Consider the following 18,857-nt stretch of genomic DNA (forward strand, 5'->3'; position numbering starts at 1 on the left):
CTGGAGCTTCTCTTCTCCCCTGTGAAAGGGAGTTTCAGTTCTCCACATGCTCAGTCCCTGCCCTCTGTTCTCACACCAGCGCAGCCCAGTCTGCCCCAGCACACACAGAATCCCAACCCCAGTCAGCACTTGTGGCACCAGTTCCCAGTTTACGTTTGTAGCTGCTCTTGCACCCACCTCGCTGATTCCAGTCAGCTCTTCAGCACGCAGCGAGTTGAGGCTTTCCATGACCCCAACCATGGGTGCTGCAGTCCCTGACCCCCCTCCCTGTCACAGATGCTTGTGGAGGCTGACAGCTCCATGGGTGCTGCAGTGCTGTGTTCCGCCATCTGCCTGCCCTTGCTGGGGTCATGCTGAGTGCAATCCTTGGAAAACAGGCTTGGAGCTTCCCTCCAGGCTCCGGCACGCGGCGCACGGAGCACAAAGGGATTCTGCTCTTCGAATTCTTGAGCTGCTTCTATACAAATGACCTGACACTGCTTGTTCCCCTGGCACATTTGCCCTTGCTGTGCTGGGAAGCATCGCAGGCATGTGCAGCAGGAGGAAAGGAGACGGGAGGGAAAGATTTAAGCACCAAGGAGACAGGAAGGCAAAAACCTCTCAGCTTCCAGGTGGATTCTGCCTTTCATTCCGGTGTGGAGAGACCTGGGATAGAGACAACTCTTCATTCTCAGTGTTGGTTTATTCACTTCTGGCCTTCCTAGAAAATCCTGCCCGATGCTGAGAGCAATTCCCACTGGAAGATGCCTTGGAAAAGGATCCCACTGGCTTTGTTGGAGAGTTGGGAGGGTTCAGGAGTGTTTGAGGCTTTGAAATCTTGGAACCTTTGGAAAGGATTCCAAGGACAAGGCCCTTCTTCGATGACTTGGGGGTGTTCCAGTGCACAGACCACAAAGCCATTCCCAAGGCTGCTCCCAGCACCACCAATTCCTCCCCATTCCCTGGGGCAGTAACACACCGGGATGGCAGGAGGTTCCCATGCAGCTGCCCTCCCCACTGAGAAGAGACGACAGAGAACCAGTGCAACTGTGGCTGAATCAGTTTATTATTGCAGTTTGTAGGGATTTTAGGGGAAAAAAAGGCAAAAAAGAGCAAAGTTTCTACTCAGTCCTTTCAAATGTGGCTCAGTTGAGAAAAGAAGGGTGAGAATGATGTTCGGTACCTCCTCCCCTGCTTATATGGCTAAAAAGAGTCTCTAGGTGGGATCTGTCAATGAATGGGTGGGAGGAAACAGGCTCAACCCACCTCTCCCTCCCTCTGGAATGGTCCCCTCCAGCATTCCCAGCCAACGCTTCCTTGTCATTCCCATGCTCAAGGATGGAAGCAGCAGCAGCACGATGTGACTGGCATGTTTGCCATCCACATGCCACTCTGGCTCGTTGGTGGCTTTTTGTCTCTAATCCCAACAGTGGGATTGACAGAGGGGAAAACTATGCAAAATGACAAATAGAAGAGAATCCAAAGAGGGCAGAATTCCAGGTGGGAGAAGGGGGGAGAGATTCCCATCCTTTCCATCTGTGCAGCATCTCAAGTCAGAGGCTCCTAATGTGGGAATGATGTGAACATCTAATCATGTGCAGAAGCCTCTAGGCTGGCTCTGGTGCATCCCTGGGTCTCCTGGGTTGAAGTGTTCCCAGTTTGCTCCTCAGACCCAGTTGGCTCCTGGCATCTGCCTGGGGAAGAATTCCACCATTCCAGGTGAATTTGGGGTTGAATGAGAACAGTGTAAAAATTGCCTGTGGGGAAAAATCAGGCTTCTGGAAGGGGGCAGTTGGGAAGAGAAAATGTTTTCTCAGGACTCGGAGGGAGTTTTAAGGAAAAATGCACATTTTATAGGATACAAAAATATTCCCAAGTGAAAAATAGACGTTTTCTACTCTGAAAACTCCTGTTTTTTCCTTCCTAAATGATTCCTTTGCCCTGGCCTCTGTCACAGATGATGCTTTCCAAGAGGGAATGTTTCCATTCAATTTGGGAAATGATAAATCCTCACAAGATCCTACTCAGCTGAGATGGGGAGAAGGGAGGGAGATGGATCAGATCTGGCCAGTTGTGTTGGCCAGTTTGGAAACCAGTCCTAAACCCCCTCTTGTGCTTGCCTAGTGGGGTTGGAACTAGATGAGCTTTAAGGTTCCTTCTAACCCAATCCATTCCTCCAAATGCTGTTCTCACTCCAAAAGGAAAAGGCTGCCCCAGGCTGGTCTGGAGAGCAGGAATAATCTGACCAGTGGGTAATGCATCTGCAATGGGACAGCAGAGCCCCAGTGCTGGGTCCCGACATCCAGCTCTTACCAGATGTCATTCCACCCCATAATCTTGTGGAGAAGTAAAGATGCCCTTGGTTACCTGTGTGACAAAGTGCCCTGCTTTGGGTGAGGGCTCAGGGTTTTATCCCTGCCTCTAGCACTGCTTTGGCCTCTTCATCAGCCACTTGTTGGAGCAAGTCCAGAGGAGGCCACGAGGATGAGCAGGGGCTGGAGCAGCTCCCATGGGAGACAGGCTGAGAACATTGGGGCTGTTCAGCCTGGAGAAGAGAAGCTGTGTGGAGACCTCAGAGCAGCTCCAGGGTCTGAAGGAGGCTACAAGGATGCTGGAGAGGGACCTTCATCAGGGACTGGAGTGATGGGACAAGGGGTGATGGGTTTGGGCTGAAATAGAAGTTCAGGTTGGAGATAAGGCAGTTGTTCTTCCCTGTGAGGGTGCTGAGGTGCTGGCACAGGGTGCCCAGAGAAGCTGTGGCTGCCCCATCCCTGGCAGTGTTCAAGGCCAGGTTGGAACTGGCAGGGGTTGGAACTGGATGAGCATTACGGTCCCTTCAACCCACACCAGTCTGGGATTCTATGATTCAATTGTTATATGACCGTGTTGCTTAAGACAGACTTAAGATCATTTAAGATCAGGAGCAGGGGGATTTTCATGCTTCATGCTGACACCAGTCCAAGGAGCAGTCACAATCCACACCCCTCCCAGCCGAGTGCACTCCAAACCTCCAGGGTTTTACACTCACTGGATGTGTCACATCTGGAAAACATCTGCATGTTTCTCCTGTTCTCATCAAAGAGCTGAAGGGCTTTATCAGAGAGGCTCTTTTTTACTCTCTTTTAAGGATTATGGGTTTTCCTCTGAGGCATCCAAATGGATCCTTCGAGTGCTGGAAAAGGTAAGGAAAAAAGGTGGGAAGGAAGCAAACTGCTGGCTGAGGGACAGGTCCAACCTGTAACATGCAGCGCCGTGACAAGGGTGATGCCTCTTCAGAGCAGGGCCAAGTGACAGGTTGTGGCAAGGGCCAGATCTGAGCTTTGTAACTTATAAGTTCTTCAGGAAGCACCAGTAATGATTGTAGAAGTGATTCTAACAGGAAAGTGGGAGAAAAAGCAGTAATGAACCCCCTCAGCAATGCTTTCACACTGGCAGCATGAGCCTGAGGAGTGAAGACCAGCCCCAAGTGAGTAACCAACCTCCTTCCCAAGGGAGGTCAAGCAGGAACAGCAAACAGGCATCACCACCTGCAACCGGGGGGGGCTAATGTTGTCCTGGATTATTTGCAGTGCAGGGAAGGGAATTGGGATTCTTTCCTTGTTAGAAAACAAGAAGTAACAGTTGGATGTTGCCACACGGGTGGACTTTGAGACTTGGGAGACATCTTCACCTCCTCCTTTCTTGTTTTTCTGCTTCAAGGCCTGAAAACTGAGCCACCAATTTAGCCAAGTGCTCGGCATCACCAGAGGAGGTACCTGAGCTCTCTTACAGGCTCAGCTTTCACTTCACTAGGCCTGATTCTGATCTTAGGGGAGCACCAGGGACTATCTGTTGCAGAAACCAAGCCTGTGCATGCATGAGAGGACAGAATCCAACCTACCAGAACTACTTTGGGCTCTTGGTTTCTGCCTGTGCACAACGCTGATGTTTCCATTTCCCCTCAAAGCAAAGACAAAAGAAGAAATGAAAATGGAAAAGCCAAAAAACACCCCCCCCCCCAAAGAACCCAGATGGGCCATTTGATAGATTCAAGGCTTTCATCCTCTATTTGCATGGAAAGGAAGACATCGAGCTGCTAACTCCCATTGCACGTGGCCAAGGGGGTCTGGAAAGCATCAAGGGGCAGCCAGGCTTGGGTTGAACACAGGTTGCATACCTCTTGGATGTGCCACACCAAGAGAACAAGGGCTGCAAAGCCCAGGAGGTCACAGAAGGGACCTGTGCCAGGCCAGAGCCCCACAGTCCTGAACTTCCAGGCATCTTCAAGACAGTTCCCGGCTGATGAGGGTTTCCTGGGATGGACATCTTTGTTTTTGTCACTTCTTTCCAGGAGCACAGGGAGGGAACAAGACTCTTGGTCAAGGAGCTGTAATGCAGGAGACAGCTCAGGAGTCAGAGCAGCAAAGCCAGGGCTTAATCAGCACAAGAGCATCCGTGTCCCCGTGGTTCCAGTGCTGCTCCAGGCATGCAGGGCCATTCCCTAGGGACTTGCTTCTGTCCTCCAGGCACGGCAGAAGCTGGGGGCTTGCAGTGCAAAGGGTGCTCTTTGAAAAAGGAGGTATGAAACTGCAAGTGAATTTATTGGAACACGGGGTGGTTGCACCAGGGGACGTGGTGGAGGGAAAGAAGGGCTCAAGCTTTGAGAAGCAAGTTTGGGGGAGAACAGGCACCTTTTCACTCTTTTGAACACTGTCAATAATAATAATAATAATAATAATTAAAAAACCAAAAGACCAAATGGCCTCCCCTGTCCCTCCCTCCCACCCCGGGGCTTGCCTTCACATCATGCTCTTCCTGTACTGGGACTGTGAGCTCTGTTTGGTTTTCAAGTCCGACTGCTGCAGTTCAAACTGTTTGTACAGGTCCCTCAACTCCCTGATCTCCTGCAGCACCCTCTTGGCCTGGCTCCACGTGGAGGAAGCCTCCCCCAGCAACCTCTCCGATTCCTGCAGGATCCTTTCAGAGTCTGACTTGGAAGAGGATGAGGAGGAAGAAGAGGTGGTGGTGGTGGTGCTGGTGGTGGAATCCTTGGTCTTTCTCTTGCCTTCCCCGTAGCCCTTCACCTCTGTCAGCAGTTCCTGAGTTTTTTCCAGTTTCAGTGCAACCAGTTCCTGTAGCCGGGACAACTGCTCTGGTTCTGCTGAGGCAAAGGGAGCCTCCAGCCCCCTCCTCGGCGCCCGCTGGGTGGCAGAGTCCCTTCGAGACAGGATTTCTTCCATGGAGGCACATTTATTCTTTTCGGAGTGCGACAGCTTTTTGGGGACCTGGGGGGTGTACATGGTCCCCTTGTCCATGGGCTCACTGCGCCGCCCGGCTCTGTCCCACGAGCTGCCGTCCCGCCGCGGCAGGCTCCCCGTCCGGCCCTTCTCCCATGACTTGGTGTTCTCGGAGTCGGAGCGGCGCCGCCCGGCAGTGAGATGTGCCACCGACTTGTCCAGGTCCACCCGGAAGCTCTCTTCGCAGGAGCTGTGGTCCTCGGGAGAGGCGTCCTCCTCCTGGATCAGGTCGAGGGTCAGCATCCCATCAGAGGTTGAGGTAGATGCCTGCAGGAGCAAAGAGCTGTGTTGGCACAGAGACACGCGTGGTTTGAGTCTCTTACACAGAAGATACACATCGCCTGCACCGGGATGCAAAGTGGGATTGGGAATACTGGTGTGACCTGGTGACAGAGCCCCGCATAGGCTGGTTCATGGTTCTAGCTGAGGTGTGATCAGCTGAACGGCCTTGGACAAGCCACCTCTAGCTTTACTAACCAAGCTGGATGGCTTTTCTCCATTGGGAGCTTGAAGGAGCATTTCATTGTCAGCATCAGGAAAACATGTCAGTGGTAGCAGGCTTTGCAAAAGGGTTTGCACAGGGCAATGGTCTCCAAGAGCAGAGACGATATCCAGTGACCCTTAGGACAATGTTGTGCTCAGGACAGAGCTCACACACCAGCTCTCGTTGCATTTCCCTACAAATGAAATGGTTACATGGGGATTTCACCCAAAGAGGTGTCTGGAATCTGTTGCACCTACCACAGCCATGAGGTGTCCCCGGGTCGGAGGGCGTCGGGAGTGCTGGATTTTAGCTCTGTCACGTGTTGGGTGGGCGAGATAACTGTCCTCCTCCACAGTGACCTGAGAGTGACAAAGAGGTGAGCATCCAGGAGCACAGGAACCATTCCTGGTGTCTGCACCGGCGCAGATCATCGTATCACACACTGTTTGTGTTGGAAGGGACTTTAAAGCTCATCTAAAGCCACGGGCAGGGACACCTTCCACTAGAGCAGGTTGCTCCAAGCCCCTGTGTCCAACCTGGCCTTGAACACTGCCAGGGATGGGGCAGCCACAGCTTCTCTGGGCACCCTGTGCCAGCGCCTCAGCACCCTCACAGGGAAGAGCTTCTGCCTCAGAGCTCATCTCAATCTCCCCTCTGGCAGGTTAAAGCCATTCCCCTTGTGCTGTCCCTGCATCCCTTGTCCAAAGCCCCTCTCCAGGTTTCGTGTAGCCCCTTTAGACATTGGAAGTCTGTCCTAAGGTCTCTGATAGGCCTTGAGTTTCTTTCAGAGAATTAAGAGCTTGTCCTGACAGCAATACATAATGCCACACAGGGTTGAGAAAGCAGGATTCAGCATTCCTGGTTTGACCCTTGACCAGTAGGAAGGGATCTGCATGTACACAGCCTGTAGGTCCCCTTCCTTCAGCCCAAGTGGTGGCACCAGCCTGTGTCTTGGAGGTGGTGGCTGAGAGGAAAGGGGTAGGTGGGATGCCCAGATGGTGCCATGCCATGAGGGTGCTCTGGGACAATGTTGGTTTTCACTTATTTCCTTCATTCAGTGCCACTCCTTAAAGCTTCTTGGCAAACACAAGCAGAGGATGGGAGGGAAAAAGACTCTCCAAAGCTCTGGGAAACCATTCCAAACAATTCCCACCATCCCAAAGTGAGGGCATCTCAGCGGGGCCAGATGAGCCTGGGCAGCTGCAGCCAGTGCTGGGAGGATCCAGCCATCCCAGAGCCCATTCCATAGGTGCTGTGTTGGAGTGCATAAACCCCAATGGCTTTGCACCCCTATTCAATAGGAGCTGGAGACAGGAGGAGGAGCTGCTGCTCCAGCAGCCCAGAGTCTTCACCCTAGATTAAACCTGAGACAAGTCAAGCCCCAGGGCCCTGCTCACCTCGTCTAAGATGCGGTTTTTAGCCCGGGTGATGGCAGAGTTGAGGGCATTGATCCAGGACTCCTTCTCTTCTGGACTCACAGCCAGGAAGATCAGATTCGGTGCCTACAAAAGAGGGAGTTGAGGTCAGTGCTGGTGCCTAAACTCCTGCAGAGATGCTTTCACACTGTCCCTGCCCACAGAAAGGCCACATGGAGCCAGCCTGGGTGGGAAGTGCGGAGCAGAACTGACCCTCCAGGCCATGCTGCTTGTGGGCTCTCTGTTCCTGGGCAGCCCTTTGCAGAGCAGAGCACGGTTCCTCTCGGCACCCAGAAGCTCTGTATCATGCTTAACTTCCCCATGGCTGCAGTTCCTCCTTCCCCCTCTTTGCCTTCGCACACACCAGCCTGGATCTTGGCCTCATCAAACGATGATGCAGCTTTTCTGTGCATCTGCTGCTCACATGAGCTTTAGCTGGTGGCACCTCAGGCTTTGACAGAGGCTGTTGGACCCGTAGCTACTGGAGGAACCCACAGTTGGGTTTTCCATCCTCTGATCTGTCAGATGCACCCCGACATACAATCATAGAACAAGCTGGGATAGATGGGTGATCAGCTAAACCACAGCCACCAGCTTCAGCAGGGAAATGGCTTTGCCCTTGCTCCTGGCACGTGTGCCAATACCTTCCTTTCCCAAAGCTGGCATGCTCCCAGGTAAGGGGATCCAGAGCTAAATGCCATATTTACTCAGGACCCCAGAGGCTCTCCCAGCACAAACACTGCTGCTCAATCCATCTCTCCCTGGTGCTGTGAGCCCTGATGTGGGCTCAGGCTTGGGGCAGGTCACTGGGAGGCAGCTTGGCCTCCACCAAGAGCACCCTGGTGTGGTTGAGAGCAAAACGCACCGTGTTGCCAGGCTGCCTGGAGTGGGCGAGGGTGAACTTGCTGTGGTTCTTCTTGCTTCTGCTTTTGGACTTCCTGAGCTCTTCACATTTCTCGTAATCACTCAGGTCAAACATTTCCTGCATGGTCTTTTCATCTTTCACCTGAAAAACAGCAAAGCCAAGATGAGAACCTTGTAGCTGGCAGATGGAGCTGCTCGGAATGGGTGCAGGATGGGTGCTGGAGCCTCCCGGGTGTTACCTGGGCACCCACACCTTGTGCCAGAGGCTGAGGACACTGATGCAGCAATGGCACTGTTAGTGGGGAGTGCCACACATGGCTTTGGGGAGGAGGAGAGAAGATTTTCACCATGGCAGTTCTGAACTTGCTGGAATGAGGGGGCATATTTAGAAGGATAACTGGAAAATCACATTCTTCCAGGTTTGCTGCAGATTCCTTTGGGACTTCACTGCCTTTCCCACCCCCAAAGTTACTGGGGCAAGGTGCTGACATGGAGGGGGGATCAAACAGAGCATTGATGCTTGTGGACCCTCAGAATGAACAGGGTTCCCCCCAGCAGCAAGAGAGGACCCTGTGTGCCAGGAGGAGGTTCACAGCGGTGCTGACAGGAGGTGGACTTTGATCTGCTGACTAAAGGAGCATCCACATCAGTGCTTGTTGCTCCTCTGGAGGCAGCACACCGGAAACCTTGAGGGTAAAGCTTAACGCTTGCTATTTTTAACGTGGTGGAATCACTGCAGCCTGTGCCGGCAGCTGATGGGGGTGAAGCACATCCAGCCCAGACACGCTGCGTGCTCCGCTCTGCCCTTGCCAAGGGGCTCCAGGCGCAATTCCCCAGGGATTGCCCGCGTCATTGCCCACGATGCTCAGACCCTCCCAGACGTGGATTCATGGAAGCTTTCAAGGAGGAGCATGTAGGGCTTGGCCTTCACTAACAGAAGCTCTTCTTGGTTGTCTTTCAGAGGGACATTGAGGGGCTGTTTGCAGCTCCCCAGGTCCATTCCCAAACACGTTCTGTATTAGCCATGGTGTGACAGGAACACTGTAGGGGTGGATACCACAGAGCCTGAAACTAAAGCTGTGACACACACACAGCCACAGAGGCTGCCTGTAGGAATTCCCCATGAGTTTTCCAATAGGATTTAAACAAAGATGCTGACTAAGCTGCTGTAACCAGCTTTGGAGGCACAGAGAAACTGAGCATCTGGCCTTGCACAGGCACTGCAGGTCCCCCTCCATCCTTTTGCCTTCTATCCCCCCAGCTTGTCTCCAAGAACTGGGAAGCAGCCACCACACACAGCTATTCCTGAAGGATAGCTGCTTTCCGTTCATGTGTGGAAATGTCCTGCACAGATGATGTCTATCTCTGTATCCTCCCCATACATTTCTAATGGGCTTTGCTCTCTTCCCAGCACCATCCTACAATCCACCTCTTTCCAAGAATCCCACCTGGATTCAGCCCTGCTCGTTCACCACAGGAAAAGCTGATCCCTCTGAGGGGACCCAGTGGTTGAGGCAGGAGCATCCCAAACCCCTCTGTGATCCCACAACATCAAACTGGGCTCTGACCCATCCCCAGTGCTCCAGTGCTGCTTCCTGCCCCTGCCAGAGCCGGTGCCACACACACGTGGATCCCTGCCTTATTCCAGTGGGATTTTAGCAAAGCTCTGCAGGAATTTCTGTCCCTGCTATGGCGGAAGTGCTCAGCTTGAGGAAGTGAAGCTTCCTCTGCACTGAGAGGGGAGCACGCTGCAGATGCTGTCCCCAAATTCAGCTTTACTGAGTCTGCAGGATCCTGGTTCCACCCCAAGCCACGTTTTGACCTCGGGGATGCGTCATGCTCAGTGTCTTGTGATTTCTGTACCTTCCCCATCTGCTTCCAGCATGTCACATCGCAGCAGGGAGCTGCTCAGGCCAACCTTCTCCAAACAGCTCTAAGGAAACCACAGAACTCAGCCTGGTCACTGAGGAACTGCCCTTCTGCAACACAGCCCTGGCCTGAACCACTTCACAGGGAAGAGCTTCTGCCCAAGAGCTCATCTCAGCCTCCCCTCTGGCAGGTTAAAGCCATTCCCCTTGTCCTGTCCCTCCATCCCTTGCCCAAAGCCCCTCTCCAGGTTTCCTGGAGCCCCTTTAGGCACTGGAGCTGCTCTAAGGTCTCCCCTTCAGGAGCCTTCTCTTCTCCAGCTGCCCCAGCCCAGCTCTCTCAGCCTGGCTCCAGAGCAGAGCTGCTCCAGCCCTCGCAGCAGCTCCTGCCTGGGGCTGCAGCCCAGAGGAGCATCGTCTCGGTACCACATCCATGCACATGCATGGCAGCCCTGGCACATGCATGACCCATGTGTGTGAGCTCCAGACACTGCTTCCAACATGCCCCCCACACACAGACACACACAGTCCCCTCATGCAGAGCACAGCAGTGGCTGGTGGTGCTGCAGCACATGAGGAGTGGGAACAGGCAACTCTTCAAGTGCTCTTGTGCTAATTGAGCCGCTGCTTTTGGTAGCAAACAAGAAGAGGCTTCAGGAAGCCCCGAGGAGCATTTCCTCCTTCCCATCTCCTCATCACAGGGGCCGTTCCTGCTGCTGCCCAGCCCTGGGCTTCCTGAGGGGAAGTGGTAGGACCCAGCTGTGTCTGTGCCTGCGATTCCCAAGTGCAAAGCAGGAACAAAGAGAAACCAGGGAACAATGACCAGGAACTTGCAGGAGGGAGGGACCCGGCCTGGAAGAGACCAGGAATGCAACAGGATACTGAGGACGTTTTCCTGTGCTCAGCTCCCTCCAGCACGGCTTGTCTGGGCCTTTCTGCCCTGGATGCTTTGCTCTGGCTGGTAACCAAATGCTAAAGAATGAAGGGCGGGTTTCCTGCGTACGCTCAGAGAATCCCAGAGTGGTTTGTGCTGAAGGGACCTTAAAGCTCCCCCAGTCCCAACCCCTGCCCCGGGCAGGGACACCTCACACTAGAGCAGGTTGCCTGCAGCCGGGTCAGGGCTCAGAGCCCCTGGACAGGGTCTGTATCCTCAGCGCCTGTTCTGGAGCATGGTTGGAAGAGCAAAAACTTTGAGGTGTCAGAGCAGGTTTCATCCCTGACAAAGGAACACAACTCACAAGCCCTGTTGTATTTTCCAGGTGTATCAGCTGTGCTTATGGAATGGAATTCCTCTCCTTACAGACATGTTTTCTGCCCTGCCTTCCACCAGGCATTAATAACACCAGGTCCAGCTCCTACGTAGGCAACTGAAAAAGCACATCGATTCCAGCAGGAATCAATGTGGATATTGATGGGCTATTGGCAGTCTGACTCTGCCTCTGGGAGCTGCCTTTTGGAGTCCAGTCACCATTCCAGATGTGCTCAGCTCCGAGCACTTTTCCTGCTCTGCGTTGTCTTCATGCAACATCACTACCTGCCCCGAGCTGACAACCATCCCAAGGGATTCCACAGTGTGTGACAGACAATTCCCCACTTCCTTAGCACCTTGTTCCTTAGGGAGATAAGCACTATCAGCCCTGCTATCAGTGGGTGTTAAAGCCCCGCCTGGCAAGGCACAGAAGCAGGCAGGCACACACACGTGTGCCCTGCACCCGCACACGCATGCACACGCGTGTTCCCAGCCAGGCAGCGCCGTGTGCCACGTGTGACCCAGCGACATGGGAGGCTGAGGCACTCGAGCCACACGCGGACGTTACCTCTGTCACCACAACTGCTCCAGCACCACCACGATTCTGCCATATAAAGACACGAGTGGCCGCTGCTGCGCGTTATTTATGGTCCTCACACACGCGCCCGCACACGTCGGGCCCCGCGGCTGCTGCAGAGGAACTTGCGGGGGGCTCCCCCCGTCAAGAAAGAGCCACACGCTCCCTGGAGCAAACCCAGGGGCAGCCTCGGCCCTGCGCTGGGCTCAGAGCACAGCTATTAGAGAGGCAGGGACAGACGGACAGACACCTTGCTCATCGAATCGTGGAATCCCACCATGGTTTGGGTTGGAAGGGACCTTAAAGCTCATCTAAAGCCACGGGCAGGGACACCTTCCACTAGAGCAGGTTGCTCCAAGCCCCTGTGTCCAACCTGGCCTTGAACACTGCCAGGGATGGGGCAGCCACAGCTTCTCTGGGCACCCTGTGCCAGCGCCTCAGCACCCTCACAGGGAACAACTTCTGCCTAAGACCTCATCTCTGGCGGGTTAAAGCCATTCCCCTTGTGCTGTCCCTCCATCCCTTGTCCAAAGCCCCTCTCCAGGTTTCCTGTAGCCCCTTTAGGGCCTGGGCATCTTCCCTGGTGCTGATTCCTGTGTGAACACATTCTTTTCCACAGGCTTTCCTGGTCCTCAGCCAAGCTTTTGCTGTCATTGATTCTCCAGGGTTCAAAGAGTTGAGGTACCAGAGAGAGCCATCACCACCCATCCGGCAGTGCTGGGACATCCCAGTGGAACCGGTGCCATTCCAGCTGGTGGCTCCAGGGTGGGCAGGAGCTTGGAAAACGCTCTTGTTTTCCCAGGCAAGACCCAGGGTACTTCCCATCAAAGGGAGGCTTCACACGCTGCCTGGGGGATTGCATTGTGCCACACAGCACAAGGTCTGGGATGCAGATGGAGGGTCCAGGAGGATCCTCTGGTGGTGACAGCCCCAGTGCCTTGTTCTGCCTTTGCTTCTCCCTTCACCCACCCACACGGCTCCTTCCCCTTCCCAATGGTGCCGGGTCAGAAGGACCCTGAGGAGCTCCTGTGTGTGGGTCTGAGTCCTCCCCACACAACCTCCTGCCAGCCCAGAGGTGGATTTCAGCTCCATCCAGCAGTACCATCCAGCCCCATCCCCGATGCTGCACCTTCACACCTTCCTGAAGGACCCTAAAGCATCCTGTTAAGCATCTGCTCAGCCTGCAGTGACTTCACCATTACCTACTCCAGCTTATTCCCAGTCCCTTCCCAGCAGTTCCACACAGTCTGCTCCGAGCAGGCAGCACCACTATCATAGAATCATAGAATGTTTTGGGTTGGAAAGGACCTTAAGATCATCTCATTCCACCCCCCTCTATCACTTGGACTTGCTCACGGTTACTTCTTTTCCAGCTCCTGGCTCCAACAGTACAAGCTCCAGTTCAAAACCATGTTTCTGCCCAAGCACGTGCTTTGGTGCTGCCTTGAACTGGGAAGAACCATTGGCCCAGACTGGTGGAACAGGAGGCAGCGGGTAAGATCCTCCCAGCCATGGGTTTGAGCAGTGCCTGAACTCTTGTCTGTGGCCCCAGAGGTCTGTGAGCTGCTTGTAAGAGCTGTGCAGGAGTAAGGCACCACCTTACTACTGCCTTACTACTGGAGAACTTGGAAGGACCACAGGAGAGATCTGCACCGCTCCATGTGTGCCTCTCACATCCATCTCTCCATCCAACTTCTCCCATCCATAACGTATCTGTAGATCCACCATAGGTTCAGTGTCTCACTACCTCCAGTGCTCTCCACAGCCTCTAAGCTTTCTCTTCTGATGTCTCTCCACCTGCGCATTCCCAAGGCCCCAGGCCCCAGCCTGCAGACAACGTTTGTTCCCCGCACCCGTGTGTCTCTCCGGTTCTGGAGCACCCAAGAGAGGAATGGGAATGAGCTGTGGAATGTCAGCACCCAGCTAAGCACGACCTGGGCTCCCAGTCTGCTTTAGGCTGTTGCTGTGTTCTAACAGCCCCTGATCCAGCTGCACTTTGCCGTGTCCCGGGATTCACTTAGCCTCTAAATCAAAGTATGCTCTGGATCCTGTTATCCCTCCACATCCTAAACTGGTAAAACTGGGGTTGGCAACCACGCATCCAGACAACAGGGAATCACCCCCACCTCCAGGAGGAACCCCCCCCAGCTCTGTCCCAGTTTTCCCCCGTCCTGACTCCAAACTGTCCCTGTGCCTCTTCTCCCCAGCGCTAGCGATGAGTTCCACAGGGAGATGGATGGGAGGGAGGAATGCTGCTGCCGGGGGGATTCCTTCCCGATGGATTCCTCAAGGCAGACACTAAGGCAGGGCCAGCCGGATGGATCCCAGCCTGCAGCTCAGCCCGACACTCACATCCAATTAGGGCTAATGGGAACACCACGTTAAATCCCAATCCCAGCCAGAGTGTGGAGGGGGAGGAAAAGGGGGAATGTTCTTCAACAAGGTGTTGAATCCATCGTTAAATGTCCCCTGAGAGGCCTCGGGGAGGGGAAAATCCGAGATAAGGGACCCCTGAATGGCTCGATTCCAGCCGGGAGACGACAGCTATTTCCTAATGGAGCAGAGCAGCGGCTGGGAACAAGAGCACTGTGGAACTTAATGCCGGAGGACAGGCACAGAAGGGAGCTGCCGCTTCCAGGGAGGAAGGATGAGGCTTGAACTCTTCCTAAGGGAATCCTTCCATGTGGGAGCGCGTCCCCCGGGGCAGAGCTGCCATGTCAACCCAGGGCAGGAGCCGGGAGCCCCCCAAGACACCTCCTGCATCCCGGCTGGCGCTGGGGCTGCTTTTCATATGCAAAAGGAGAGGCGGAGGGGGATGGGACGAGCGCAGCCGAGCCTACCTCCTTCTCCGAGATGTAAAGCTGATCCCCCTTCAGCACCACGTAACGGTTCTTCCAGATCTCCCGAAAAATGCCTTTCCCGCAGTATTTCCGCACCCACCCGACCTTCTCCGGCGGCGCGGGCGGCTGGGTCCCATCCTGCTGCCCCTGCCACAGAGACACAGGGGAGGAAACGGGGGGAGACGGTCACATTCCTGCCTTCACCCTCTGCCCCCCCCCCCAAAGCCCAACTTCGGCCTCGGCTCCCTCCGGCCCCTTCTCTGCACCCAAAGTGGGACCCGGGGACTCGGCTTCATCCTCTCGACAGGGGCTTTTCCTGCTGCAGACATGGAGCAACAACAGGAATACGGGGAGGACAAGGCAGGGTTTCCCTCGGTGCCTTATATAAGGCTGTTGTGTTGGATCCGGCTCGTACACGGTGCGTTTGCCCATGGAAAGAGGAAGAGGAGGAGAATTCCAACGAGCTCTTTGGGGGTTACTGCAGTGAAAAATGCAGTTTTGAGCCTTTTATAGGAACAATTCATCCTGGAGGTGGGATCTCTGTGGGTTTGTACTTGGGGGTTCTCCATGAGCAGGGCTGAGGTCTATGGGCACAGCACACACGGACCCACGGCGTGGAGCAGGCACCCGGAGATGTGATCCAAAAGGAAAACTGCTCCGCACTGCACAGCAAACAGCATCTCCTGGTGAATCCAAGAGGAAGGAGAGGCCCTGGAGACAGGCGGCTGGGTGCTGCCTTTGGGTTTGTTTCCATCTGGTTGGGGTTTGGGGGGGATTTGCAAGGCAAAGGCGAGGGGAACAGAGGCAAAGCGAACCACAGCCCCCCAGAGCCTCCCTCAGCCCCCCCAGAACATCCCATGGACTCACCCTTTTGGCAGGATTGGTTTTCTTCATCATTCCTTGGTGCTCTGCACTGGAGGGCGATGGAGTGGGGGGGATGCAGAGAGGGGCCTCCTCTTGGCTGGGCAATGCAGAGGGCAAAGCCTCCGTCGCCGCTGCGCCCTGTGGATTACAGCAGCTCTCTGGTTACATGAAGAGCCGCCCGCCTCTGTAACACATCCTTAGCCATAGAGACAGAGCATCCCCCCCCCGGCACCCCCAGCACCACCATCACGCAGCTCTGCTGGGCTCGCACTGGGCTGGCCTGGGCTCCCGAGCTCCATCTATAGCCGTGCGCGGATGACGTCTGGAGTTCACCATACGGGGCGAAGCGCAGCCCACCAGGGTTCTGCTTCCTCTTTGTCTCTGCTGCGAGCGCCTGGATGGGGTCAGGATGGCAGCAGGGAGCACGCTGGCACATGTGTGTCCCCGCTCCGTGTCTCCAACGTGTGTCCCATGTGTCCCCCCGCTCCATGTCCCCAACATGTGTCCCATGTGTATCCCACGCGTGTCCCCAACGCGTGTCCCAGGTCACCACCAAACTTCCCGGCAGAGGGAATCGTGTCCAGGTGGCTCTGGGAGGGTTTTGTGCCCAAGTGCTCAGTGGGACAAACAAAAGCACTTTGCAAAAGGGAAGGCGGGAGATTCTCTGTGGAGAGAGGGGGAGAAGGAATCACTTCCGAGGGTCCGATAGCAAGGAATGGAGCCACAGAAAGACACTGAGGTGCTTAAAACAATGCCCTGTTCCTGCATGTCTGATCTCCCCCCTGCATGTCCTGCACTGTGGGACTGAGGTTTAGGGATGTGTGGAAAAGAGGAGGACAGAGAAAGGAGGGAATGGTTCTGTTCAGAACGGGGTTGATAAAGAGATTGATCAGTCATTGACCAATTGATTGCTTGTTTTAGCAGTGAAAATCCTCCCCCTGCTCCTCAGCCTGGCACAGCCCCACACTGACACCCTGTGCCTCAGTTTCCCCTCTTCTAGCATGGTGATCATGATGGTTTTAGGTTCTTTTACAATTCCAGTGTGAGTTCAGCAGTGTCCGGATGCTGCAGTGCTGCCTCCATCTGCATGTGGATGCTCCAGTGCTGCTTCCATGCACGTATCCCATCACCAGAGGGACAGAGGTGGGTCACGGTCACAGCATCACACATTGCCCCCGGGGCCCTTTGCAGGCTCTCACTGCACAATGGAATGTGCCAGTTTATGGAATAACATCCTGCTTCCCAACCAGACCCTGTCTGCAGTGACCAGGGCCTCGGGAGCAGCCCCGGGGTGCCCAGCCCCACACCACTGGTGATTCACCAGTTGAGCTCCAGTCTGTGAGCCCAGGGGTGCGCTGGGGGCTTTCTCCAGGGATTTATGTGCCAAAACACCGGCCATGAGGTGCCTCGTGGGGATTCGGGAAGTGGATGGAGAAGACCCTTCACAACCACTGGAACTGCAGAGTCTCCATCAAGCCTGGCTCTACACTTCCCACCCAGTTCCTTGGATAAGATTCCACATTGTCACATAGGAACTGCTAAACCAGGACACAGCATCCCAACGTTTGCCACCAGCGTTTGTCACCGACGGTGCCTTCACCATGTACACACGGTCTGGCATCCCCTTGTCCTGGGTGCTCTTGTTCCCTTCCCATTGTGCTCTGTGCTCCTGTTCCCTTCCCATTCCCCCATCAGGGAAGCTGCCATGTAACCACAGCAGGCAAAGCACCTGCAGCCCCATTCCAAGGAGGAGGAATTGAGCTCCAGTGGGAATCCTGGCGCTGTTGTGGCAAACACAGGGGGTGTCGCTGGTTGAAGCCTCAGGCAGTAACACGCCAGTGAGTCACGTTTGTAAAGGATGTGACAGTGATTCAGCTCTGGAAACATCAACAGTTTATATGGAAGGAAGGGAGATAGGAGGGAGCCCAGCTCCCGTTTCCGTACTGGAAACAGGCAGACACATTCCCAGCGCTGGGACTGCCCCTGGACATTGCTCACCCTAGATTGACGGAGGGATGGGGGGGCTGTGGCCTCCCTGAGACATATTTGCACCAGTGGAGTTTCCTGTATGGATGTGCTTCTCATCCCTGTCTGCATCCCTGTCCTCATCCCCATCCCCATCCCCATCCCCATCCCTATCCCCATCCCTTTTCCCATCCCCATGAGCTGCTCAATAGCTCACCCAGAGCCGAGCGTCCTTTGTGGAACTGTGTTCTGGGACCATTTCTTTTCCCAGTTTGGGTTTCCAGCTGCAGTGGGGGTTGATTGCGGGTACAGGATATATCAGATGTACCTAATAACTAACCCCGCAGGAAAAGCCACTTGTGGGAGCAACCTGGATCATGCTGTGGCAGCAGGAGCTGCGGGTCCCATCCTTCGCATGGGGACTGAGCCTGGGGCTGAGCTCCTCACAGCTCCCTCTTTCCAGGCACAGGGAAAAATGGAGGGGCAGGAATCGCCACTATCAGGGTTTGGAATTTGGTTACACAGAGCACAGCAATATCATTGTGTTTCGAACAGGGGGAGGGAGCCAGAGGGAGGGAAAGGACCTTGAAACAGGGGCAGAAGCAAAGAGAAGCTCCCTCTGAAGCACTCTCTGTGTCCTCCCCTTTGCTCTCCGCAGCCCTGATGTTGCAGTTCTGCTCCCGGTGTTGATCCAGAATAACCAGTTACCAAAATATCCTCTTGCTGCAGAAGCAGAACAACAAACACTCATTTATTTATGCGTTTAACACCCCCCCCCCACACACACACAGAGTGAATGGTGCCTCTGGATAGCGAGTGTGAAACTGCTGCTTGAAGATGAATTGGGTTTAATTGGGCCATGTGGGTTTTCTGGGCTCTGAAGACAATGACAGCGCTTTTGTCTGGGCAAAGGGGCTGCTTGGGGGGAGAAGTGACCCCTGGGAAGGACCTGGCTCAGGGAATGCTGAAGTTCCCTTTAGGGGCCATCACCCACCTCTCCTCTCCTCTCTGCGAGGCTCTTTCAGGAGCAGAAGGAGCAGGTCAGGCTGTGTCCGTGTCCTCATGAAGTACCTTAGATCCCAGGGATTCCAGTACAGCAGAACCAGAGTCAGAGCTGGAGCTGGAACCTGTCTCTGGCCTCCTCTCCTCTTTTCTCCTCTCTTCTCCTTCTCCTTCTCCTTCTCCTTCTCCTTCTCCTTCTCTTCTCCTTCTCCTTCTCCTTCTCCTTCTCCTTCTCCTTCTCCTTCTCCTTCTCCTTCTCCTTCTCCTCTTCTTCTTCCATTCCCTTCTCCAGGTTGAGCAAGGCCAGGTCTCAGCAGAGCTGCTCCAGGAGGGATGCTCCAGGCCTGCAGCGCTCCCAAGCTCTCTGCTGTCCCTCACAGGGCTCCCCCAGGGACGAATTCACTCCCCCCTCGCTGGGACCAGCATCACTTGCGCTAACCAAGGCCATTAAGTGCTCAGCACATGGCACATAGAACA

At 54.7% G+C, this 18,857-nt stretch overlaps 1 protein-coding gene across 1 annotated transcript; it reads right to left on the reverse strand.

Annotated features, from left to right (window-relative positions):
• Positions 1-1,025: 1,025 nt before the first annotated feature.
• On the reverse strand, positions 1,026-15,732 carry PLEKHO1 (pleckstrin homology domain containing O1). The gene is made up of 6 exons (XM_030473992.1): positions 15,417-15,732; positions 14,550-14,696; positions 8,020-8,160; positions 7,137-7,241; positions 5,997-6,098; positions 1,026-5,522 (listed from the first exon to the last, which is right to left on the reverse strand). Exons 1-6 carry the CDS (start codon positions 15,444-15,446, stop codon positions 4,758-4,760), a joined length of 1,290 nt encoding a protein of 429 aa, XP_030329852.1. The 5' UTR covers positions 15,447-15,732; the 3' UTR covers positions 1,026-4,757.
• Between the last annotated feature and the right edge of the window lie 3,125 nt (positions 15,733-18,857).

Source organism: Strigops habroptila, chromosome 22 (assembly GCF_004027225.2).
Source record: "Strigops habroptila isolate Jane chromosome 22, bStrHab1.2.pri, whole genome shotgun sequence".
NCBI lineage: Eukaryota > Metazoa > Chordata > Aves > Psittaciformes > Psittacidae > Strigops > Strigops habroptila.

Coding starts and splice junctions, on each gene's coding strand:
- PLEKHO1 (XM_030473992.1), bottom strand. CDS start 15,446: ATGATGAAGAAAACCAATCCTGCCAAAAGG. Junction 14,697..15,416: donor AAACCAATCCTGCCAAAAGG/GTGAGTCCATGG, acceptor TCTCTGTGGCAG/GGGCAGCAGGATGGGACCCA. Junction 6,099..7,136: donor AAAACCGCATCTTAGACGAG/GTGAGCAGGGCC, acceptor TGTCACTCTCAG/GTCACTGTGGAGGAGGACAG.